The sequence below is a fragment of the Acipenser ruthenus genome, chromosome 9, assembly GCF_902713425.1.
Source record: "Acipenser ruthenus chromosome 9, fAciRut3.2 maternal haplotype, whole genome shotgun sequence".
NCBI classification, from domain to species: Eukaryota; Metazoa; Chordata; class Actinopteri; order Acipenseriformes; family Acipenseridae; genus Acipenser; species Acipenser ruthenus.
This window is the reverse complement of record NC_081197.1, coordinates 53535958-53562148: the sequence shown is the minus strand read 5'-3', so window position 1 is coordinate 53562148 and position 26191 is coordinate 53535958. Positions and strand designations below refer to the sequence as shown.

The window sequence follows — 26191 nt, the reverse complement described above, 5'->3', positions numbered from 1 at the left end:
ATATATCTTTAGTTAGAATCACATAAAACTTACACTGTCTTAAAAAATATATACCTGCATTGTATTACTTTGTTGCATTGCCCTTAAAAATGACAATCTTAAAACATGGTAGCATAGAAATGCAACACTATCCTTTAGAGCGGGGATACCAGAACCCTCTGGTAACCCCTCTGTCCTTGATAGTATTGCTTCTCCAGAATGAAAGCATCTTTGTTAGTGCTCTGGTTTAAGGGCTAAATATTATACCTCGGTTAACTTTCCACAAACGGTGCATCTTGTCTTGATAGGGGGTTTGGCAGGATTCTGCTTATTTTCATATGATGACAAACAAGTGGGACTGCAGAACTCCTGAAAGGACTCACTTGAATCTACTTGAGCAACAATCGTTCCTTTCATGCTTGTAATATCCCTAAAAAAGGAAAAAAATATATATTAAAAGCAGGAAACGGAAAGAGTCATAAATCATACACCTCTGATATCAATCCCTACTGTAGTTATGAAATTGCTTATCATGTGTCTTAATACTTAATGAAAATAACTATTTTAAAAACTAAATGAAATAACACCCAGAAGAGTCATCTAAAGACTTCCATTTGTCCCCTGGGTGGCAGTGCTCAGATTTGGTTTCCAATCACTTTTTAGCTGTATATTACACATTGATATACCTTTAACTTAGACTGCTGAAATAAAAATAGCAAATCTTTAAAATAAATCTTACTTTTTGCACATGGTGCAGTTTTTCTTGGGGGCAGGCTTGTGTGAAAATGCTGACAGGCAGGTAGTAGAACAGAACAGATGGGCAGACCCTTTCCTCTGATAGGCTGTTTGCCCTTTCCTTAATGGCTTTTTACAGTTAGCGCAGGTAACTTTCACAGGTTTAGCTGGTTGTTGAGATGTAGGTGTTTGGAAGACTGATTTGGGCAAGGAAGCCGCTGGAGACATGGAATCATCACCTGGCTGTTTTTGATTTCGTGGGAAAGAGGCTGACTGGGATATCCATGAATCTGTAAAAGAAAACACAAACCTTTCAAAAGCAGGCTTGACAGTAAAACTTTGTTTCTCATAGTTCACATTTCAATATCTTTCTCCTTAAATAAATGTTTAAAAAAAAAAGTTTAAAAGGTGTTACTGAACAGGCTGTAGAGTTATGATATATTCTGCCTCCCTTAACCATGTGACTTGTATATTAGGCAGTACCCACGTTTTGCACTTTGTATCCACATTTTTAACATGTTTATGGACCTATAGGGGCACCCTCAGATACATTTCAGCCAACTCAAATTCAGAGGGGGGGGGGTAATCTTCGGCTCCCGACCAAATACTTCACTGCACATTGTGCGCGAACATTCTGCAGCCCTGAACAAGGCTTCCGTTTTCTTTCAATAAATTACACCTGTGTTTAAGAAAGTCTCGGTTAACAGTACATACAAACAATTTTGTGATAAAAAATAACAATTCTTCATATCAATATCATATTGTTGTATTGTAAAAAAAAAAAAAAAAAAAAAAGGATATGTGGGTTGTTTTTCATAACCTTTTGGTAATTAAAATATCCTCTTTGGTTTGCTTTTTATCTTGTATGTACAGCAAGATATTGACGCCTTAAATATAAAACAGATTAGACGAGCACTTCCTCCTTTCACATGGAGACGTGTCTACTAAAGAGAAGGGTAGCGGTACTTTACTGTGTAACAGAAGTGTAGAAATATTAAAGTGGAGGAGCGGCGAGCAAAAGTCTCACTACACCCCTGTATATACACTCAAGATATGCAATACATTGAAGATTGAAAGCAAAAAATACAGTAAGGGTTTGAATTTGCCAGATTGAAGGTCAGTGGTCAAAAAACATCCTCTAATTTAATGTACAGTTTAACAGCTCCCCCCAATGAGTACTGCTCATGTGTCATACTGACTGTATTCATGTAGGGTACATTTATTTTAACTCATGCTGTACGGATTAGAAAAAAATGTGTTGTGTAATTTATAACACTTCGTGGTCAAGCATGTACTTGTAGACATGTATATATAAAAAAAAAGAGACGAACTTTCCCTGGCAAAAAAAAAAGTATTTATTTTTTCTTTCGCTCAATGCATAAATATTTAGACTCTGATGCTAGCGATCCTCGTTCTCTCTGGTGCCGGAGAGTAACTTGAAAGTACAGTAAAGATCGAATGAAAGCTGCAGGAAAGTAGCATGGTGGTGGCATGAGCTAGCGTGAATCACGCTACTTAAGTTGTATGTACTGTATCTTGTATGTACATTGAGAAACTGATTTTTCGAAGCAAAAGTACAAGATTGTTAAGGACTTACCAGGCCTTTGGTGGGTCCCAGATTCTCCATTCTGGACTCCCTCTCCAGTTGTACCTATTCTCCCTGGGTTAAATGTTCCAGCACCAGAGTGAACCCCAGGCCTGTTGACATCAGTATGGGTAGTGGCAGATGCACTTTGGACTTCTGGGTTTAAACTGAACGTGCTACTGATCTGTGGACCATTCCCCACCTCTCGCAGGCTGGCGTTTTGCAGTGAGGTTACACTGGTTATCATCAAGTTCATGTCCAGCGGTCCTTCAGTGGTAACAGCTGGAGCAAGAGGACCCTGGACACTATTGGTAAGCATGGAAGCCATGTCAAGTGTTGTGACGTTGGCAATCTTGATCTCAGAGTCAGGCTCGGTGCTTATGACAGTGTGGGTTAGCGGAGACCCCAGTTTGTTGCTGGAAGAACCCACTATGTCCATCTTAGAGGTTCCATTAGGTTCTGGGAAAGCTCCTTTGCTCGACACATGGGTGAGAGATTGTTCAAAGTCTGCATCCTCCTCATCATCAATTATGATGGGCTCAGCGAGACTGTCCACAGAAGGTGCCACTGGTTCCTTTGGATGAGAAAGTATTTTTGTTGTCTCCGCTCTAGGAAAAACTTCAAGTGGAGCTTGGGGAGCAGGGGGTGCTGGCAGAGCAGTGCTGGTTGGAAGTGGGGTGAGAGTGGAGTTTTGTGCAGAAGGAGAGAGTTCAACAAACACAACATCATCATCATCATCTGTAGTGGCCGCAGAAGTGTGCGGGAACTCGTTTGTGACAAGTTTAAGACTCTGCCCTTCAAAAGCACTTCCCACACCAGAAAGGCCTGTAGCCATGATAGATTCTGCACCTGAAGTTCTGTTGCCTTCTGATATGGACCTTGACTCCAACCTCTCGACACACCCTCTGTCCATTACTTAAGAAACCACCTAGAGCACAAAAAGGTAATAGAGGTTTAAAATATGAAATCTATTAAGAACACTTGCCTTCATTATTCTCTAAAAGTAAACAAACAAAACACACCAAAAGCGCAGGTATATTTTTTAAAATTAAGCCCCTCAACAGTTTTGTCTTTATTTCCTTAGAATATGACACTGTAGTAACACAAGCTTCCAAAATAACTTCAGGAAACAAGATGCCTTGTCTTTGGATACCCACTAAAGTGCTGCCTACTTACTTGGGTCTTTAAATGGAACTGGCAGCCACGATTCCCATCTTACTATAATGACATAACATTGGATTGATTTACATGCCTTTTATGAACTTCATCTTCACCTCTTTTAGGGGCCAATGCATACCGGACAAGTACAGAGAGAAAGAAAAGAAACCTTGTCTAAATGAAGTACTGCACAACGCAAGCGACGCAACTACATATCTTCTTTCTGTAGATAGGCTTTTTTTTATTATTCCTTCGCCATCCTGTGTGCACTGCACTTAGGCAAAAAATAAATAAATAAATAAAAATAAATAAATAATACTCCACAGCAGTTAACATTCTTGTTTACTGTTCAAATGACAACTATGTTTTAATCAGCCTATCAAGGCATCTGTACTGGCTTTTCTGTGACCTGTACTGTACAGTAGGGGGTGGGACAAAGTCAGTGCTGCATTGTTTTGATTTAGGTTGCTAAAATCTAGTTTTCAGCATTGGGGATAAAATACCAGAAATGGACGACAAAGCAAAAAAAGCAAAGTATATTTCGGCTGATGATCGTGCCAAAAGAAACTGTACATGCCGATGGAGGTAATTGTTTTGCACATCTTGTAAATGTGTCTTTGGAGAAAATACAATCGATCGCTATTTAGCTTCAGAATCACACATTAAAATGAAAGCCTACTACAGAGGCTGCTGAACAGAACGTCAAATAAAACAGCTTTCAGAAAACAAACTGGAAAGTCAGCACAGACAAAAAGTATTCCTGTCGGTTGTAACCAAGTTAAATCAGTACTACAGGTATGATCTAGCACAGCAACCTCGCTTCAAACAACCTGCTAGTTACTTTAATGCAGTTAGAATTGTAGACCCGTAACCAAGTTTTGGGACTGTTTCTAATCAATATATACCCAATTCAGTGGATGCAGAACGTGCAGTCTCAATATGTGGGCAAGTCCACAACAGACGGCAGCAACTGTTGGGAGATGTTGCGTGCTTGCCTTTAACAAATGACAGCACTGTTTTAGTAAGGAAGCAAGTACCACTATTTTTAGGCTTTTGTAGTGCTCTGAAATATTGTCTACTTAGGTTTATTTAATGTTTAAACAGGTCCAAAAAATGTCAGTGAAATCCTAATTTTATTCCATAACCTACCTGCGAACAAAACTTAAATTTTCTGCGATTTAAGTAGACCCCTATGGTATGGTACAGCTAAACAGGGTGGGTAAATCGCCTTCCCATAAGGTTTATTTGCATGGCAACAAGTTTTAAAGCTGTACAATTTCTTCAGCAGTGTTCACAAGTCTTCAGCAGTGAAGATCCCGTTTGTGACATAACCTCGTGCAACATTCTAATATAACGTCTAAAGGCTGTACCAAGCATCCTTTATGAACAACTGAGATCTGCTGAAACTAGCCCTGGCAAGCTTCTTTAACCAAGCTGAAATACATAAATATACAAGGGGTTCAGGAGACCTTCATTCAATATGTTTTTTTTTTTTTTTTTTTAATGTGACACCATTTATTCAACATTTCATATTCTTGCCATTTGCAGATGACTCCTAAAATGATAGTGCTTTATAATTGTTATTTTGTAAGGTATACAACAAAATACTGAAGCTGGGATAATTAATCGAGTTATTCGAGTCCTGACGATTATTTTAATACTCAATCTTTTTGTTATTCGAGTAATCGCCTTAATTATATACATACGGTATATTAGCAGCTACATTCACTCCAATTCCGATCAGCTGTTCACTCGGTCTGATCTAGGCAGGAATACTGAACAGCAGATCGCTATTACTGATTTGGTTGAGAGAGTGATGGCGATATATTAGTAAAAGATGACAACAAAAAAAACTTAGGCCTATGTAGAAAAAAAAATGAAGTTGACAGTTTTTTTGTTTTGTGTTAAAAAAAAAAAAAAAAAAAAAACCCACACACATACGTCTTCTGGTATCCTATGACTATCCCCGTTCTCTGTTAGATAAATGAAACCCGTTTGCATCAAACTGCAAGTCAGACGTATTTCTTCAATAATAGCTACGCAATCCTATTCAAAACGTGATTTTGCTAATGTGTCGGTAGTTCTATTTTACAAGCAGCAGCATTGTTGCAATACTGTTTAGAACTTCTATCCTCCCGCTAGAACGTAACAATGTTGTTGTTACTTTAGCAAAGCGCTTTCATTGGGCGAAAAATTTAATGAAACAAAACCGTCTGTAAAACCTTTTTGTGGCGACGTGTTGAGAGTGGCACGCGGAAACACAGAAATATGGCGGATGCACATAGCAATACTGTAACTAGTACAGAAGAACGGGGAAAGAAAAGCAGTTTGGAAAGTGATGGAAGTGAGAGGCCCGGTGTCAAGAAACTTGCGAGAATCGCCAGACACAGAAACGTTGTGTGAGATTGCTTTGGCCAACCTAACAATTCACAGGTTCAGTGCATAATATGCAAAGGAAAGATGAACTATCACCACAGCTTTGCTGCAACATCTAAAAAGGAGGCACCCAACTGTCTCTCACTTGGTAAGTAATATTATTCATATAAGAAGTAAGTCGATATATACAGTACGATGCTGTTTTTGTCAAATGCAGTTTCTGTTTTAAGAGGAATTACGTGTTCATTTAGCACATGAAAATAAACTATACATTTCGCACTTGCTATTGAATACAGCTATATTATAATCTGTTATTGTGTAAGTGCTAACACCAAGTATTGGTCTAATCTTAGACTTTTACCAGCACTATCAAACTTGTAAAAAAAAAAAAAAAAAAAAAAAAAACACGTTGCATCAGTCATAGATTGCTGAATTTGTATCAATCCTCTACAGCACTAATAGTTAATGGCATAATAAACACTATTTACAATTTTACTCCAGATTATTATTTCATTTTCTTTTTTTAAAGCTTGATTCTGGACAGTTAGTGTCTTATTACCTGTATGGAGTCTTAATTATACTTTTATTATATGTTTTTAAAAGCTAAAAAAAAAACAAAAAAACATGTTAATAATAAAAATAACTAAATCTGCCATTTTTAAATGTCTTTCAAAATTAATGAAATAGCTTCAAAGATACTGAGCTTTTGCAGTGGTGGAAGAACAATATGCATCGCCTTCCTCGACTGGTCAAACTAGCTAAACGGTTTCTCAGTATCCCTGCTACCTCTGCTCCATCTGAAAAGGCTTTTTTCAGCAGCTGGTGCTATTGTGACAAGGAAACGTGAAAGCCTTAGCCCTAGCCATGTTGATATGCTGGTGTTTTTACATAGCAACCTTGCATAATGTGTTTGTTTTTTAACTGCTATGTCATGTTAAAATTTGTTCATGGGACAACACAATTAAATAATGAGCAGTTTTCAGGAAACAACTTAAGAAAAGGTTCAGTATTTTTGTAATGCTAAAAAAAAAGACCCACAGTACTACAGACTTTTGTTTTAAGTGAATAGTGTCTGTTAACTATTTTTGCAAATAAGTTATTGACTTCTTTAAAGGTTAATGAGTTGACTTTATAAGAATTTTGCGCCACTTGTTCAGCAAACAGCAAAAATTCCAAGTAGGTTGAAGTGACAAGAATTATTAAGTTTTACAATTGCTTTCCAAAAATTCAGAAGCAAATTTTGTACTGTAGTTATTTATGTGAGAAAGCATTTTCTGATTAATAAAACTGTAAAAAAAAAAAAAAAAAAAAAAAGGTATGTGTTGTTGTCCGAGTGAGACTTGCTATTTTAGAAAGAGACCATCAACAGAGTAAGACAACTAAACCAGTACTGGAGATAATGTTACAGAATATCATCTACTATAGTGGGGGTGCCTTTTCTGCATTATTAAATGAAAAAAAATTAATCGAAATTAACAGGTTAATCAACAAATCGAAATTATTAATCGTATTTGTGAAGATTATTTAAATAATCGCTCAGCACACCTCTAAAGCTTATACAAAGTAAAAAAAAAAAAAAAAAAAAATCAGCCCTTGCAAAATAACAACTTTGCAAAGCACAGAAAGATTGTTTTGTTTATCCTTTACACTTTTGTTATCTTCATGTTTGATGAGCAGTTACAGTAGTGTTTAGTAGCACCTATCACGGGTACCTACCAAAACCGAAATGTATTAAATTAGCATAATTAGTTTGGACATTTTCAAAACATTATCAAAGCCACTATATGTAACACTGTATTAAAAGTTGAAAAATATCCCAGGCCTTAGTTTATCCTTGTGAATGAACTACAAAACTAAGAATGCAATACAGTAGTTACAGTTTATATAAAAAATAAAAAAAGTAGACCCTTTTATATTAAAAAAAAAAGTAATCCCTGACATTGTTGTGTCTTCTCAATAAACAAAGTGGCCATAGACATCTTTAACTTGAATAAACAATTTAAATAAAATAAAAACTTAGAAAAGGGGGTGTTGCACGGTGAAAAAACAATGCTTACTCACCATTTTATTTCTCTTATTACATTCCACTTAAACTAGGATCGCATCATGAAAGAATTAAAACGATCACTGTACGAGTCATTTATATTTTGTAGCAGCGGCAAGAATCCAAGCATATAACTTTTAAACTTCCAAACGGACAGCTCTTATTTAGCAAATAATGTTAACAGCAACACAAGTGTGAGAAGCTGATCTTAGCTGACAGTCAGGGCGCCGCCGCCCCCCCCGCCCCGCCCCGCCCCGCCCCGCCCCGCCCCGCCCCGCCCCGCCCCGCCCCGCCAATGGGGCGCTGGCATGAGACGCCGCCACTCACAGCAGTGACAATGGCAAACATTATAATGTTCTTATATAACTAAGTAAAATTCATCGGATTTAGTGTTTTTCCGTTTTTTTTTCTTTTCTTAGTTGTAAACAACCTCCTGTACAGCTTTGTAACATGAGAATGTGATTTACCCACCATTTAAAGTCATGCAATGTTTTAGACACACACTTCCTAAAACGCATATCACATGTTTTAATAAACCGAAGTGTAAGGAGGACGGTAACAATTTGACCAAACAAATGCTTGTAAGTGCAGAGATGTATACACAGATTCAGTTGAAAATCAATTATATGTATTTACCACCAAGTAGTATAGCACTTGTTTGAGTTTAAAGACAAAGCAGTATGTCAGCTAGAGTTTCTGGGGTATCAGATTTAACTTAATTAACCAAATATCTTTACCACATTTCTGAAAATAGTAAGTGTTTGATAACTATTAAAGTACAAAGTTTGTTCATGTGTTTCTTTAGAAAAATCTAAATCTCAAGTCTTTCAGCATTAAGTTGTGATGTTAATTTTTTTTTAATGTACATCAGCATTTTTGATTGCATTATTACTCAACTTTAACTCAACAGATTACTATAAGAGTTCTTATTACTACTACTGTTATTATTCCACACATTTTATCACCAAGTATTTGCATTTTTCAAGTTAAGGTTCAAGTTAATTTTATTTTGTATACTACTGTGCTGTTTTTAAATGTGGTTAGAAATCATTTAAAAATGAGATTTAAATTAATGATAAAATGTATATTAAATAAGTAATTTTCATCAGGATTAACACATTTCTTTAAAAGTAACATTCAACCAAATAAAAACATTATTAGGGGGCACTGAAAGGTGAACAAATCTAAAAAAAAAAATTGTAAGAAATATAAAAATGTGATATGTTTTGTTATCTAATAAACAGCTTTACAGGAAACACGTTCTTTCCGCAAAAAAAAAAGTCGAGTCAGATACACTTCAAAATTAACTGTAGTGCTGGGACGAACACAGGATTTTCATGCTCGGATATTTGCTCAATTTAAATATTTGTTAGTTTTCAAAAACTAATAAAAGCCATTATACTGCTCAGAATGCAGGCAGAGAAAGCACAGCAGCAGGGGCAGGGGGCGTGGCTGTGGCCCCTGTGTGTGTGCCTTTATTTTACAGCAAGACCTTACAATATGTAACCCGTTAAAATAGAAAAACATCCCAGGAGTAAAGAATATGTTGTGTAGGGAGTAAGTTAATATCCCATATACAAGTCAAGTTTTTAATTTCATGGATTATTCAATTACAATAAAATATTATCGATTTGTTATCGTGGGGTCCCAATCGATAGATAATTCGATTATTGTTAAAAGACTAATAATAATAATAATAATAATAATAATAATAATAATAAACAATAATAACAATAACAACAACAACATGAACTTACGCTTGTCAGGTGACTCCGGAGACTGGTTGTGCCTCCATGCCTCAACAGTTGCTTGCACAGTTGGCATTTAACTTATTTTCTGGTCATCTGGGCATTTGACAAAAAAACCACAAACAGCAGAGGGGTTGCGAGACATTTCTTTCAATACAGCTTACGCTATACAACACTTTGCTGTCGAGATGGCGAATGAAGAAATGAAAGGTTTGCCCCTGGATAACACGAGCTAGAGTGGGGAGGGGCGGACAGTGCTCAGTTTGCGAAATTAAAATTATTAGTGTTAGCATATATTTTGTATGTTTCAATAATATTCTACCATAGCATTTCTCTTACACGGTCTTGTACACTAGGTGTTCAGTACATATTTTACTGAAGCACTACAACCGCAGAAGTCAATGTCATGGTCACATTTACCATGCAGTGTTTATAGCAAGTATGAAGTCACTACTTTAGAAGTTTGAGATAGTGATGCTTTGGCACTTTGGGGTTAATCTTTCTTGTACAATACCCACGATCAAACTTGGCAGAGAGAATCAAAAGAATACAGTTGTCTACACAATAAGTCAGCATCCCAACCCTATAAGTCATCCCAGGAATCCAGTCACATAACACCAATATGGCAGCAATCTTAGGTCACAGGTCAAAGCAAAACAGCACTTGCAGGGATGCTTATGGACTCACTTTATATTTCACTGCTTTTACTTTATGTTTTTTACTACCAGAAGCAGAACAAAGTATAGACCATATAATCACATCAGTCCCGGATGATTTGATTCTTAAAAGCGGTTGATTCTTAAAAGCGGACCAATATGATTACAATTAGCAAAAGCGGGACTCCACGCATCAGCAGTTTAAATACAGTATACAAATGTCAATGGTGCTCAATCACTGAGGACAATACATCAAAACAAGTCCTTGTGTGTAAGCAACTTGTTATATGATCACAATTATGTTTACTCAAGGCTGCAGAACCCCATTTTACTACAGTATACTTGAGAAGCGATCGCCTTGTGAGGGTGCCTAGTTTAAATGCCGTGCAGTGTTACGTGTAATGGCCTTTGGATTAAAATGACATTACAGTATTTTACTGTCAGGACTACCACTGCATTTATGCATCTGTGTGCTTGCTTTTTTTCAGTTGCGATGCAAATCTCACAGTTTTTCAGTAAGCGGAGATCAACAACCCCCCCACCCCCCCCAAAACGCAATCCCCATTCCTCTACATGAATATCATAAAATAGCAGTGCTGTACTCAGTATGTATTCATTTAATGCGTATTCACTTTATTAAAACTAAATTTTCACCAACAGAGAACACAAATACCTGTACAATGCAGTCACACGTCTCTTTATCCTGCCATGTCGACACACAAACTGCACGACTTGCTTTTTTTTCTACTGGGAGTCGCTGCGGACCAGAGGTTATACTTCACACGCTGTGTACGTGCCTAATCACGCAAGATGTGACCAAAGTCAAATTCAAAAACAGCTTTACTGGTTGGGCATTTCATTGCACTTGATACAGTATTGTTATTACATGCAGTCAGTTTGTCCCGAAATGATTCTTATAAGAAGATTGCTTGATTCTTACAAGCATGAGTATTTTAGCATGTAGGGCTACTGATTTTCCACAATTGCGGAATCACAGAATTAGTCATTTTGGGAATGGAATTCTGTTTTGCAACTGCACCTTAAAAAAAAAAAACACACACACACAAACAGTCTTTTACCGCTGTTATTCTCCTATAAAAAATAATAGATTGCTTTGAAAACTACACTACCCAGAAGCCCAGTGATGACGCTTCTATAAAACATTTGTTTGGATTATTGAATAACGAGAAAACAGGTGGTTTTGTGGGCGTTACGCTGATGGACTGTCTCTCTGTTGTGGCGCTGCCTGTGTGCTGTGTGAGTCGAGTTGTTTAAAAAGAGAGTTCTATTCTGTGGAATAATTTTGGAGTTGTATACAGAAAAGTGAAAAGTACCTTAAATTATCGTCAACCCCCCAGATTTTGAATTTATGTATTAATTTATTTAGTTATCACAAATCCATTACTCCGTCACCCGCTCAACACAAGGCAACAACACGGTGGTTGAGGTGAAACCTTTAGTTTTATAACATTACTTCTAATTTATCATTAGCTCCTTAATAATACTACGTACTCTGTGATTTAGTTTTTTTACTCGCGTTGCTATAACATGGAACTCTAGGTAGTAAGAACAGAAAATGGTGAAAATTGTAGATTCAACGAGTGGACCAATAATTATTTATCTTACCAACTGTACCTTACTCAAAGCCGTTGTGTTTATTGTGTAATGAATGTGTGTTAGTAGTTGAGGAATACAATATGAAAAAGCATTTTGAAACCAAACAAGGAGCTTTTGGAAATACGTATCCAGAGGGCACAGTAGTTAGAAGCGCTTCTTAACAGTTATACTATTAATATATCACATACATTTTATAATGTTTGTAATGATACTCCATTAATCTCACACTGTTCTATTATTAAAGTACTAGTCATTTGGTAAAACGTGCAAGTCTTGTTTAATATATGAAAATTAAGATACATAATATTTATTATTGCTTATATTGTCTGTATATTGTAATGCTAGTAATAAGCTGTTTTTTCAAAACACCTGACCAGTACATTGTTACTAGTAGACTGCTTTAAGAAAGATTTTTCCTGAAAACTACAGTATCTAAGGGACTTTAAAAAAATAAAATTAATTAATTCAATAGATTTAATGTAAAAATGTTATTTATGTTCAAATTACGTTAATACTTAATTGGTAAAAACAGAACTGGTTATTTAGAAAAACATAATTTTCCATTCCCAGAATGGAAAATCAGGAGCCCCAAACATGGTTAGTATGAGAATAAATGTTGTCCCAGTGGTTTTGATTACTATATCTGGTTAATTCCTATATCAGTAATTCTTATAAACTGAGTGCACTGTAGTTAATGATCAGGAATATGTATGCCTTCGGGTGACATTTATCGTTATGCAAACACAATTCACTGCTGTCAAGACATAAACTTGAGCTTATCCCGTCCAATTCTACTACAAAAGTGATTCCATATTCCAAAGCATACAAGACTTCTCTGACAACAGTTTGTAAGTATAAAATAATGTGAAAAAAATAAGTGTCTGTAAAGAGGAAGAAGTATAAATAAATATGCATCATTAACGGTTCCTGAATTATGCCATAGTTTATGGGAGGATCAAACAAATCTGTCCACAAAACAGTCCTTTTTTATTGTACAACACCAATACGAATAAAATAAAAACATAAAAACACTACCAACGTGTTTGGTCTGCATCACAGATACATATGGTGAGAGATTAAAACAATGTGGCAGTGAAAGAGTTCATTTCTACTGGACACCACCTGTAAAGGAACTTGAGACAAGCCTAGAATATAGCTGTGCGGCAAACTGAGCTTCAAAAATTGTCCAATTTCTCTGCAAGGCTCATGTTAAAGTTGTTCAAGGTTGCATTTTTGGTGAAAAAAGTATGACCACTACAATGAGACCTCATTTGGTATGGATGAGTTTATAAATACTGAACATGCAGTGTTCTAAAATTATATTGCCCGACATGCCCGGGCCATGAACAAATTTCGGTGGGGCATGTAAAAAAAAACTGCTTACATGACCGAGTCGGGCACCTAAAATTTTTCATTGCCCTAAAACAAAAGCAAATGATTACTTTATTACAGATCACTTTATTTTTTAACCTACATCACTTCCAGCCAGCATCTAATGTTTTCTAGTATTGCGTTCCTGTGCACCTGCGCGAACAGCAAAAAATGTGATGCCCGAGTGTTTTGAGCTGCTATTGGTTAAGCTATTCTGCTGTCGGGAGTGATAACAGATTGTATTTGCAAAGCGTTTAATCAGAGATTCAGGTCCCTTTACGGGTTCTGGCTATCCGGGTCACAATCCCACGTAGTGTGAAACCATGTACCTGGGTCAGCAGCAACCCACCTCAAGATGTGGGTCAACAAGCTTTGACCCGGGTCGAGCAAGACAAAATGCATGATGGATGTTTGTAAGCAGACAAAGTAGCAAACAGCCACACCTGCATGAAGGTTTCAATTTTGCAAGGAACATTTCTGTTTATTCTCTTTAGTCATATTTCTGTTAATTATAGACACACCATGAATCAGACTGCAGCAGGGATGAAGAAAGATGTGCTCCAAAATCAACATCTGGGCTGACGGTTCAATACAGAGAAACTGTACAGATAAAAGGGTGGTCATGGGGCATTGTGTACTTGCTTCCGTCACCCAGGTTGACTGTACAAAAAGCAGTGTGAAATCACGTAGCCGACCCGCTCAACACCAGTTCGCGACCCGGGTAGAGCATGCCAGTGTGAAAGGGGCTATAGACACCTCCAACCCCAGATTCTGAAACCAGGTCATAATGTTCAAAGCAAGTTTCACTGCACATGATTCTTTATGTAAAACTATAAAGTATGACATGTGTCTACAGGTTATCCACATCTGGGATATTTATTTATTTATTTTTATATAAAGATGGCTATTCAGGTGGGGCATAAAGAACTGCAGTCTAGTTCTAGGTCCCTGCATTGGTTATTAATTTGACTCTTCTTGGCCATGAGGTATTATAGCAGAAACATGCCTTGCAAACACAAACACAATTATACATTTACAAATGTTTTTGTGTTTAATAATAGGAGGTGGTTTCTAATCCAGTAATCTGTTGCCTATCCTTTTAAAAGAAAACACAATTGAACCCATCTGCAGTCTGGCAGCAAGGTCTTCCCAACATGTGGACAGTCTTAGTGAGCAGTACAGAAGCGTTTGTGAATAAATAGCAACATACAGTTCTTACTAACAAACAATATTGGTCAAATTATTTATTGCCACTTTGACTTACAGATACGTGTTAGCTTCCAAGATATCCAGGAGAGTTAGAAACGACAGAAGTCAAAACCGAATATATACACCAACGCTCGATCGTTAGAACAATATGTGTTTAAATACTTGAGGTGCACACACGTGTACTGCATAATGCAGCAACCACAAACTATGCCCTTGACAAGGAAGACACACACATTTGTAGTGTCCTACACAACCTTTCAAAGAAACTATTCAAACGGTAAAGTATGTAGAACGCATTTATTTAAAAAACTAAAATAATAAACTTCTAAACTTCGCTTACATGTTATTTGTATTTTTTTTTTTTTTTTAAACACCACCCTTAACTATAGAACCAGTGCCGGTAGCTGTTCCCTACTTTACAACAAGGACTCTGTTTACTACAGTAGTAAGCAAAGCGCGTTGAGCCCACCCCTGGCCTCTTTGCACGCAGACATTGGAGTAGTAGGAGCAGGCCAACATTAAGGACTGCGCCATTGTTATGTTTCACAGAATACTGGTAACCGCACTTTATTTAATACCAATACAATAACGTGGCTACCAGAACCAGGTTTGAAAACTCACCTATTGGACAACAAAAGGGAAAAAAAGCTTTGCCAGCGACTCACGGTCTGTTTTTCTTCAGTTCTATTTTTGTATGTGAATAGAACTTTAACTTGCACACAGTATTAAGACATAGTGTAAGACTAATACTGCTAGAAAATTGTCAATAAAGTCTGAGAATATTTTAGGTTCACCCCATTACTTTATATAATTAATCTACTTTAATTCAAAATAGCCTACAGGGAATACCTGAGGCAAACAAGAGAAAAAGCTGAATCTATTCTTACCCGGGGGGGGGGCACCATATTCAATTCAGTTACTGTTGCTTTTAAGTATACGTTTAAACGGGAATTATTTTGAAACAAAAGCACATATTTCCCACGCAGAAAAAAACTGCCTCGTATCCAGTCCCCTAAGCTTTATACAGGTTCCCCACCCCGCTTCTGTTTGCTCCCGGGGCTTATATTTGCCCCTTGCAGTCAGTGAGTAGCACTGCCTCTCGTCCGCCATTAGAGAGCGAGCGAAACAATACGCGAGTGAGTACAGGCAATAGCACCCTGCCACAACAGAGAGGGGAAGAAAAATCACAGGCGGGGTAAAATGTACAGCAAAATCTCAATTAAACTGGACTCCGGACCCTGGCGGCCACACTTCTGAGCCTTACAAAGCACCTGGCAACCTCCACCAGCAGTTGCTACAACTTTAACGAATTAAGCATAAAATGTGATGTGTCGCTAAATTTCTTACCCGATTCGTGCTGGGAACGATGTAGCGCTACTTTTGTCCCCTGCCATAAATCTCCTCGCGCATGCGCTAAGACGTCACTGCGTTCTTTGCGCGTGGGCGGTGATAAGCAGTTCTGTTTTTTTTCCCCTACATTATTTTTCAATCTATGCGCACGCGCATGCTTGTTGTTGCCTATAGAATGCAAAACCGTCTGAAATATCGCTGTCAGGTTTCCCAGAGTGAGACTTTGTAGCTTTGTATTTAAATGATTAACATTTCTGATGTGTCACACTGCAGGCAAGGAGATCATTTATTTATCAGTCTTTTGACTTAATTTTTAAAAACTCAGTAATATAATATGAAATACATTTTAAAAATACAAACAGTGTATACTTCAAATTTTCATTAAATATACAGTATGCATGTATATATAATGTTATGCCACATTGTTAAATTAGGAGCTTTTCTATTTTATGATTGAGGTGCAGTACCATTTTCTGTGCAGTAGAGGCAGTTTTGAGCAGCCTGTTTAAGACTGGAACAACAAGTTGCTGTTTGTGTTAGAACTGAGCTGAGTGTTTTGCAAAGCCAAGGTTGTATCACATGGGTTCCACTAATGTAGAGATCAGTTATATAGTGTGGACATCAGTGGATCAGTTATGTAGACAGCACACGTTGAGATATTGTCTTCACATCTGGTGCACAGCTGTGAGTGCACCTCACACCCCTGCCATGGGGATGTGTGGCACCCAACTACAGAAGTACATTTATTGTACATTTTACAACCTTCGGGACTTATACAACAAAGTACGCCAGTTGGCAGCCCTGAATGGAAATGGGAATTTAAATAGCGTGTGATAGTATACTACCCTGGCCACTAGAAAGTATTAGGAAATAAAGTCGTCACATCATGAACTGGACATTGTGACTTGTTATTTGTTGGACTGTGCAGTATACAAGGCCTAGAGCATTGAGAGTTATCAGAAAAGTGCTTAACAGAGAAAGCATCAAAAATCGCAACCAGGAAATCCAGAACCACTATAACGAAAACGCCATAGTGAGGAAGCCAAGTCAATATCAATATACACAAAGTAAGCAGCTGGAAAACTGTATGATACAGAACAGCGTATGGGTATTTGCGCAGAAGGGAATTTCAATAAGCTTAGTGACCAAATTGTATTGTGTCAAAACATTTCTCAGCTTTTTTGTTTCTTACAGTTTATAATTAAGTGTTTAAAACTGTGGACAAACTACCGATGACAATGTAAGATCTGCTCAAAAGATTAAAGAACAGGTATGTACAAAGTTCAAGCCAATGAATATATATATATATATATTATTTATTTCTTAGCAGACGCCCTTATCCAGGGCGACTTACAATGGTTACAAGATATCACATTATTTTTACATACAATTACCCATTTATACAGTTGGGTTTTTACTGAAGCAATCTAGGTAAAGTACCTTGCTCAAGGGTACAGCAGCAGTGTCCCCACCAGGGATTGAACCCACGACCCTCTGGTCAAGAGTCCAGAGCCCTAACCACTACTCCACACTGCAGCGACACTGCTGCTATATATATATATAGGCAACACGTTCTAGTTTTATTACTGCCACCAGTCATTTTCATCACGAGATCCCATCTCCTTGCTCTGCAGCTGCGGTTAATGTATATAATGCCACCTTGACTAGCATCACTAACTTCTTAGCCCCAGCTCGAAAAAAACAGCTTTCCTTGGCTCAGTGCTACCCTTGGTATATGACTGCTCTCTGAGAACAAAAACCTCACTGCAGGAGACATGAGCGAATGTGGAGAGTCTAGACTCCAAGTCCACTACATCTCATTTAAGGAATTGCCATTTCTGGCTAAAGTTTTGGAAAGACTGGTGTCTCTTCAACATCTCAAACATAACAATCTTTTTAAAAAGTTTCAATCTGGATTTAGATATTTATACAGTGCAGAAACAGCGCTCCTAAAGGTTACTAACAATCTTCTGCTGCAGACATTCGGCTGGTCATTTGTCTCTTCATATAGTGCTTGATCTACTGCTGCTTTTGATACTGTACACCATGGGAGAGTGATTGACCGCACTGAATCTGACGTTGGTATCTCCAGCTCAGTGCTTGACCTCTTCCTCTTCTCTTTCATTGTTCTTTGAGGGCAATCAACTTCAACTTAAATCTGCAGCAAGGAATCTTGGAGTTATCTTTGGTTCTGAGCTCTCTTTTGACTCTCACATCCATGTGATTACCAAAACCTATTTTCAAATCAGGAAAATTTCTAGAATTCGACCCATGCTGTCTTAAAGGATGCCGAGATCCATATTCACGTGTTTGTCTCTTCCAGGATTGATCATTGTAATTCAATCTTTATAGGCATTCCGGATTCTACCATTTCACGATTTCAGCTTCTCCAAAACTCTGCCTCACCCCTGCTAACACAAATTAAACGAAGACAGCACAGGAACCCTGTCTTGGCTTCCTTATATGAAGCAGACAATTTTTTTTTTTAGTCCTACTTCTGACCTATAAGGCTTGTAAGGAACCTGGCCCTAATTACACCTGTGAGCTGGTGAAGCCATACACTCCGGGCCGTTCCTCTAACTCGTTTACTGTCTGTTCCTTCTTTTCGCTTTGTCTCTATGGGTGGAATAGCATTTTATAATCATGCTCCTAGACTGTGGAATTCGCTCCCTGAGACTGCTTGGCTGACGAACTTTCGATTTTTAAAAGTAGGTTAAAATCATATATTTTTGATTTGGCGCGTTGTGATAACTCTTTTATGAAAGGCGCTATAAAAAGTCAAATTGTATTGTATTTGGTTATACTTTTACCTTTAATAAAGAAGCCAGTACATACTGAAGCATTCCAACTGGCGCCTGTGTTCAGTCAGATGACAGGGGGATCACATGACAAAGGAAACAAATGCACCTACGGAGTGTGTACGATACGTCCCTAAACCATCCCATCCCAGGCAAGCTTTTTAACTGCTGTGAAATAGAGCCAGGCCTGTTTGCACAAGAAGTGATAGTGCTGAAAATGTTACCAGTATTTGCATTACATCACATATTTACTTTCACTACAGCCTTATCCCTGGAACCCCTTTTATTATTATTATTATTATTATTATTATTATTATTATTATTATTTATTTCTTAGCAGACGCCCTTATCCAGGGCGACTTACAATCTTTTCCCAGAGACGCTAAAATATGATCATGTGTTTTGAGAGTGGCATTCATTGTTTGCTTGAAATTTGAAGAATAAGAAAACAATTTACATTTTCTAACAGAAGCCAATATCTGAGATGTATTTATGTAAGGGGAAAACGGTCAGTGGATGAAAATAAGCAACACGGAGATGCGCATTTGATATACAGATTACAAATCCATGTGAGGGACAACCTATTTATTTTTTTGAGAAAAAAAATACCTTTGATATGCATATAATAGGTATTTTTTTCTCAAAAAAAAAAAATCTGTATTGTATTATATTTTGGCTTCCCTCATTACTAAATTACTGTATTGTTATTGACCAAAAACATTTCACAGAGCTGTGTGTAAATTTGTGATGACGTCACTAGCTGCCGCAGTGAGAATTTTTTTTCCGCCATCTTGAAAACTCTTTCCAGAAGAACAGTGAGTCTAAGCTCGGTTGCAGTTGTCCATCATTCCATTTTTATATTACTGTTTACCAATTGGGGTTTTAAAAGGCATAATATTCCAAACTTGAAAAAATGGCTAACCGAAATCTAAAGCAGGTCAAAATCCAGAACAGCTCATCGCCTCCAGGAATTAAAAATCAGAAGCGCGAGTCCGACTCGCCTGATAATAAGCAGGAGTCGAAAATGTCTGCGGGAGAAGCAGGCGCCGGGGAACCCCTCGAGTTAGGACTAACTCTGGACCTAAAAAACTTCAAGAGGCCTGGCGAGAAGACATTCACGCAGCGCTGCCGGCTCTATGTCGGTAACCTACCAACTGACCTAACTGAGGATGATTTCAAGATGCTATTTGCAAAATATGGTGAAGCAAATGAGGTGTTTATCAATCGTGACCGTGGCTTTGGCTTCATTCGGCTGGTGAGGACATTTTTAAAAAAAATTCTCTAGATATAATATATTTACATTTCCAATTTGATTATGTACAATATGAATTGGTTTAATTAGTATTTATGCAAATAAATAAATAAATAAATAAATAAAAACTACAACCCCACCCCCTATTTTGAAGATCATCTTACTAGGGTGTTACTCAGAAAAGCATTGTTAAATAATTTGTTCCCTTGCTGTAGCTTGGGGGGAAAGGTAAAATTCACAATTGCACGCTTTTTAGTACTGTAGTTTAAACACATTTAGCACATTCTACCTTATTGTAATTTTTTTTTTGTTTCAACAACCAGCAAACTTTATTGTCTTGGAACGATTTGTCCCATGATGTTTCACAATTACTGAAAAATAAATACATAAATTAATTAATACATAAACACATTGCCTTGAGATTTACAGTGTATTTCATTTTAAAATAATAATATTGTACAGATGATCTCATATATAAGCATTTCATTTCTGTCATCAGAGAATATATTATACTGTTGACTTTGGTCTTGTAACTTTATTTCCTAATATATTAAAATTGTTGTTGTGTGTGTGTTTATATATGTATATATTGTTGTTGGTTAGCACTTCAAACGCGCGTTAAAATAATGATATTTGTCTAGGATGGTCACACCCCACATTGGTCATCAAAATTGGCATTTTTGCCACCTTTAGACAGTTTCCTACCATGCTCTTTACAATTTTTTTTAAGCTATTGACAAAATGTTACTTACAAAAACGGATTGGAATAGAACATTTTATCATTTGTATTTACAGGAAACAAGGACTTTGGCTGAAATTGCAAAAGCAGCACTAGATGGAACTATAGTAAAAAACAGACCGCTCCGTATTCGATTTGCTACCCATGGTGCTGCTTTGACTGTCCGGAATCTGTCGCCAGTCGTTTCCAATGAGCTGCTTGAACAGGCCTTTTCTCAGTTTGGTCCTGTGGAGAGAGCAATTGTCGTGGTAGATGACCGTGGAAGGCCAACTGGGAAAGGCTTTGTAGAATTTGCATCTAAACCTGCAGCTCGAAAAGCCATGGATAGATGTGCAGAGGGAGCATACTTACTAACAACGTGAGTGATTTCCATTCTTACATTGTTCTGTAATAAACTGTTGTATTTTATTGAAACATGCATGTAAGTAAGTGCGCAATAAAAATAAATACTTATATTGTTTGTTTACTGGGAAATTGCACTACAGCTAAGGGTTGATTTAATCAACTCATACTCTTCGGGACACAGCTGAATTTCTTTTGGGGCATTTTACAGCACTAGGGAATCTCACTGTATTTCATCAACCACACATTTTTAGGGGTAACCCATGAATAATTGTAGATATTTGGTTGATGCAAACCATGGTGATTTCTTGAGTGCTGTAAGCTGTGGATGAGCTAGCTTATCCTGGCAAAATGTTGGAAAAGTCCAGTTTTTCTGGAAAGACACAAGCAGGTTGTCAAACACATATCTGTTGCAGTGATCTGAAAAAAAAGGTAACATATGTCCCCTGCAACGGTTGTAAATTCAAAGTAAGAGCTATCAGTTTGATGAAAAAATGTATGACCATGAGATGTATTACCAGTATGTGCTAAATAGAGTAGAATTAGCAGTGAAAAGTTTAATAACAGTTTAATAAGCAGTTCTCCAGATATATGCAAAAATGTAAGTGACATACAAGACGGTTGGATTAACAGAAGTACTGTGTAGACACATCCATGTTTCCCCAGAATCTGATGGTGGGTTAGGGTGGTGGGTTCAATCCCAGGTGGAGGTCACTGCTGCTGTACCCTTGAGCAAGGTACTTTACGTAGATTGCTCCAGTAAAAACCAACTGTATAAATGGGTAATTGTATGTAAAAATAATGTGATGTCTTGTAACAATTGTAAGTTGCCCTGGATAAGGGCGTCTCCTAAGAAATAATTAACAATAATAATAATAATAATTAATAAGCAAAATCATTGTAATTGTACTATCAAGTTTCATGACTTCTTGGAAAAGAAGTTCTCAAGATTGGTTATTCAGAAATGTAAGTGTGACATACAGATGTAGAGAAAGACAGCCCCCCCCATAGCTGTATAATCTGATATTTCCAAACACCTAAACTAAATATTGGTAATACCAAGCTTTGTGACAAATGGATGCGGTTTACCAGATATGTGGAAAAATGTGGCTTGTGACATACTGTTGACTGCCTCTACAGTATAACCCCATTCACAGGGTATTTCAACCAGAGTTGGGGAAAATATGGACAAGAAAGGTTTGAGTAATTTAAAACTGTTTACCCTTTGTATAACAATACTAGTGCTGTGGGATGGACACCCCTCTAGAGATGCTTTGTGATCTTGTTTCTTTGATAATTCTAATTGTATGCTAGATTTATAGCAATAATAGTGTTTCACATTACCTTTAAGTAAGACTGAATGTTATTGTTCCAGATCACCCCGTCCTGCTATTGTTGAGCCAATGGAGCAGTTTGACGATGAAGATGGACTTCCAGAAAAATTAATGCAGAAAACACCACAGTATCATAAGTAAGTAATTGCAGTATTTTTTTATGATGGATTGTCTATTTTGTTAGTTACTGACAGTTTACTGTACTGACAGTTTACTGTACATACTGTACCTAAAAAACTGTTCAGATGATTCTGTTAATATCTTACAGCCATACACCCTCGGACAATGTGCTGTACTTTGGTATTGCGCGGTAGTGGACTCTCAGGTCAGGATGGAAGTCCACTTGACAAAACAATGTGGTGAAGCAGTCTGCTTTTTGAACACACTGTTGTTCTTCAAACAGTAACACAAACAAAAGTAAAACAAAAACCTAGCTCTTATTTGAGCCTAAGCCTTTTACTCCACCAACAAAAGGACAATTATGGAAAACTTGGAGTCCAATATCCAAACAGAAGTCAGAGTCAATACAATATATAGAGCTTTTCTTACTCTTTTTTTAAAAAATGCGCAACTTTTCCTCCCTGCTGTCCCAACACCTGTGTACCACTTAGGTGAGCTTTATGTAGTCCAGCCCCAACAATGAACTGGTTGCAGATGTTTCTCATTGTTTGGAAACTGCAACCATCTTGACTCCAACACAGTAGTTAGTATTGAGACCTCCCATTTCCATTCAGTAACACATACTCCTTCACATACCCATCTTGGCTCCAACCGACTGGTTTGAGCGTTTGCCCAAAGAGTGCTACAGTACCTGCAGTGTGAAGGCAACAGGATTCACTCAGGATTCCTGCTTTTAATGTAGAGTGTCGCGTGGAGATAACAGGAATGGTCCGTGAAAGCAGCGTGAAATTTGAGTGTTGACATTGGCCGCTGTGGAGCACTGTCCCCAACAGCTAAATCTTTGTACAGCGCTTCTCTTTAGAGTGTCACTTCAGCAGTAATGTTTTTCTTTTCATCTTTTTAAAATCATTGCATGTCTGCGTACTCGCACATCTATGCTCCAGTTCAAAATAAATGAAGTAACTCATCTTGATTTTTGCTTATTGCAGAAAGAAACGTATATATAGAAAGGCTAAGAGTTTCGCATATCTTTGTTATTTTCAGATTTAAAAGGGTTGTTAGTTTATTTAGTAGGTCGAGCGTGCTTAAACATTATTCTCACAGCAGCGGTGTGGGAGACTCTTTAACAAACAGTGAGCATGCAGAAGCAAGCAGTGATGTGAGCCCCTCCCCTCAATACACACACCGACAGTTTGTAAGCAAGAGAGTAAATGTGGAGAAGCTGATTACTGAAGTGTCTAGATATTCCCAGAGCTAAAAGATCTAGAAAAATAAAAAATATATAATGATGGTGAACGCAGAGACAGTAGAATTAGTATTCGTTTATTTATTTAAGGCAAATGTTTAAACAGTATAAACAGATATATAGGCTATCAACTTCTTTTTTTGTTTTATTTTATGTGCCCACTTTCTCCAATTTTTTACACTAGGATCAAAATCTCTTCCTCTTCCATCAGGTTATTTTTTTCCCCCACACTCCCTTTCCCTTCTAACATGTAGTAACATTATAAACCGTTAACTTTCTTTTTGTATGAATACAAATACGTATAACTAAATTAAATAACATACCAAATAATGTTTACTATAACTTTGTTAGGACAAGGTCGCTATTTCGGTAAATCAATAAACTGTATCGAAAATATGCCTTGGTTCAATAACCGGGCAGTATTTAGTTTCCTAAATAAATGATAAATTGGAAATATTTCCTACAAAGCACACCATAAACTTTCACCTCTTATAATACTTAGGACAAAATTACCAGTTGTTTTAGTCAAAATAAAAATCACCAATGTAAAAATGAGCAAGCTTAATACTAATGAGACCAATTGTAATTTGAATAACCCTACATGCAAAATGCTGGTATTGCAGCTGCTGTTTCACAAACACATGCAAAATACCCCAGCACTACAAAAAGTATATCTTACCTGTGTAAATGATCCTTTCACCGTTCACATTTGAATAATTAGTTGCATTTAAAACAATGCAACTCCATCCTCAACCTGTTTGTTTGTGTGTGTGTGCCCATTTCCAAAATACTCTGCTGTGGTCTGATATTTACCCATTTTCGTTATTACTAATTATTGCAAAGAGCAAAATGTTTAACCAAACTAAAACATAATGTATACAAAACCAAAAAACATATACTAACAGTAGCACAGTTAAATCAGCTATTTAAAACATTAGTGTAGCTTGTGTTTTTTGCTCTTTGAGTTTATATATTAAGCAGTACTACTACAGCAGCTTGCAGTAGTGGTTTGATGCCACAATAGTGTTGATATAATTGCTTTGCTACTGTGAAGGCTTGAATAAGCAGACTACCTTCAACCTCGTTCTGTCCTGGTTGTTTGGTCTAGTCAGTGGCTTGTTGAGTGCTACGAGTGACCAGACCAGACTAAATAAGGCTCGGATCCTTCTAATAGCCCTTCCAATAGCCCCGTTCTGGCCCAAACGAATCTGGTTCTCTTCGGTGATACAGCGCCTGAGCGGCCAGCCATGGGAGCTGCCGAAGTACTGCGCAGGGCACCTTGTGGCACCACAACCCAGTGATGCTCCAACTCTGGGTTTGGCCCTGAATGGCTGCACTTGAGTCATTTAGGGTTGTCAAATAGGTGGATTGACACCCTGCAAAATGCCAGAGCAGCCTCCACACGCTGTGGTTACGCTTTTAAAGGCATGGTGCTTGGGTTAGTGAATTGCAAGCTTTTTTTATATCGAAGGCTTGCTTAATTTTTTCTCCGGGTAGGACGAAGGTTTCCCTTCGTACCAACCCAGGCTTTCTGCTGAAAACCATTTCAGCATTCCATGTCAACCAATTAGTGGAACTGGAGGCTTTCCAGCCCCCTTCCTTTTTCCTTTTTGCGGTCCATTTATTCAGCGCGTCTCAGGTGCGTCAGGTCCAATTTATTTTCACATGCGCAGTTTATTTTAGACGCGCGGTTTAAAAGTTGTTTTTTTTCACAGTAAAACAGGTTTAAATGGCACTGCATATCAACAGGACACTTAGTACTTACATACTTCGTAATAGTAGTATATACCAATAAATCGTCTCCCGAGCACTCGTTTTATCACCAAACTCCTCAATAATGCGATCCAAGTCATTATTTTATTACTATAACATCTAAAAAAAGCTCTGCAAATGTCTGTGATATTCTTTGATTGCTGGATGCGGAAGCAGTTATCTTGTTTGTTTATGTCCGTATTTGAAAGGGAACGTTAGTTATTGTCATAGTGCTGGGACAAATATCCGAATATTCAAACAAATATTTTTTGACATGTATTCGGATACAAAAATCAGATGTTCGTATTCGCTACAAATTACAAAAATGCCTTGCACTTATTTACCGTCTCACCAGAATTTGCATGTTTAAAAAAATGGCAAATGAAAGAGCTCCATGTGACGTGAGATTATGTATATATGTATATATGTATATATATATATATATATATATATATATATATATATATATATATATAAATCTGTTGTGTAAATGCATTTTTATTATATTAATCTGTCGTGTAAATGCATTATTTCTCTCTGTCCAGCTGCACTTCTCTCCTGCACTATATCTTTATCACTGATGAAAATGATTAGTAGCTTGACAAAATCTGCTGTTTAGGATTGCTGGATGAAAAGTGAATGGTTCAGTGTTCCGGTATAGGTTCAGCTTTGCCTTTTGAGTCTGATCTTACCTACATGGACACTGTAGATCTCACTTGCTGGCTTTGCAAAAATGCTTTGGATTTAGTGTTTTCAAAATGTAGTGTTTTAACAAAATGT

At 37.3% G+C, this 26191-nt stretch overlaps 2 protein-coding genes across 7 annotated transcripts in view; one reads left to right on the top strand and one right to left on the bottom strand.

The window, feature by feature from the left end:
- LOC117405849 (zinc finger MYM-type protein 2-like) overlaps positions 1 to 15931 on the bottom strand; it is a 38332-nt gene extending 22401 nt beyond the window's left edge. For 2 of the 3 annotated variants that reach the window (XM_034009259.3, XM_059030253.1), the window contains exons 1-4: positions 15826 to 15931; positions 2312 to 3227; positions 719 to 1004; positions 247 to 409 (exon numbers count right to left, since the gene is read on the bottom strand). In XM_034009259.3, the coding sequence (XP_033865150.3) occupies positions 247 to 409; positions 719 to 1004; positions 2312 to 3212 (1350 nt within the window). In that variant the 5' untranslated portion in view covers positions 3213 to 3227; positions 15826 to 15931. Of the gene's footprint in view, positions 1 to 246; positions 410 to 718; positions 1005 to 2311; positions 3228 to 15365; positions 15555 to 15825 lie in introns of those variants that run through there. The other variant, XM_059030252.1, reaches the window with a different exon arrangement.
- Positions 15932 to 19383: 3452 nt separating this feature from the next.
- The window catches only part of LOC117405698 (paraspeckle component 1-like), a 64885-nt gene continuing 58077 nt past the window's right edge, over positions 19384 to 26191 (top strand). For 2 of the 4 annotated variants that reach the window (XM_034008981.3, XM_034008985.3), the window contains exons 1-3: positions 19386 to 19881; positions 20674 to 20975; positions 22335 to 22430. In XM_034008981.3, the coding sequence (XP_033864872.3) occupies positions 19540 to 19881; positions 20674 to 20975; positions 22335 to 22430 (740 nt within the window). In that variant the 5' untranslated portion in view covers positions 19386 to 19539. Of the gene's footprint in view, positions 19882 to 20673; positions 20976 to 22334; positions 22431 to 26191 lie in introns of all 4 variants that reach the window. The other 2 variants (XM_034008983.3, XM_034923610.2) reach the window with 2 other exon arrangements.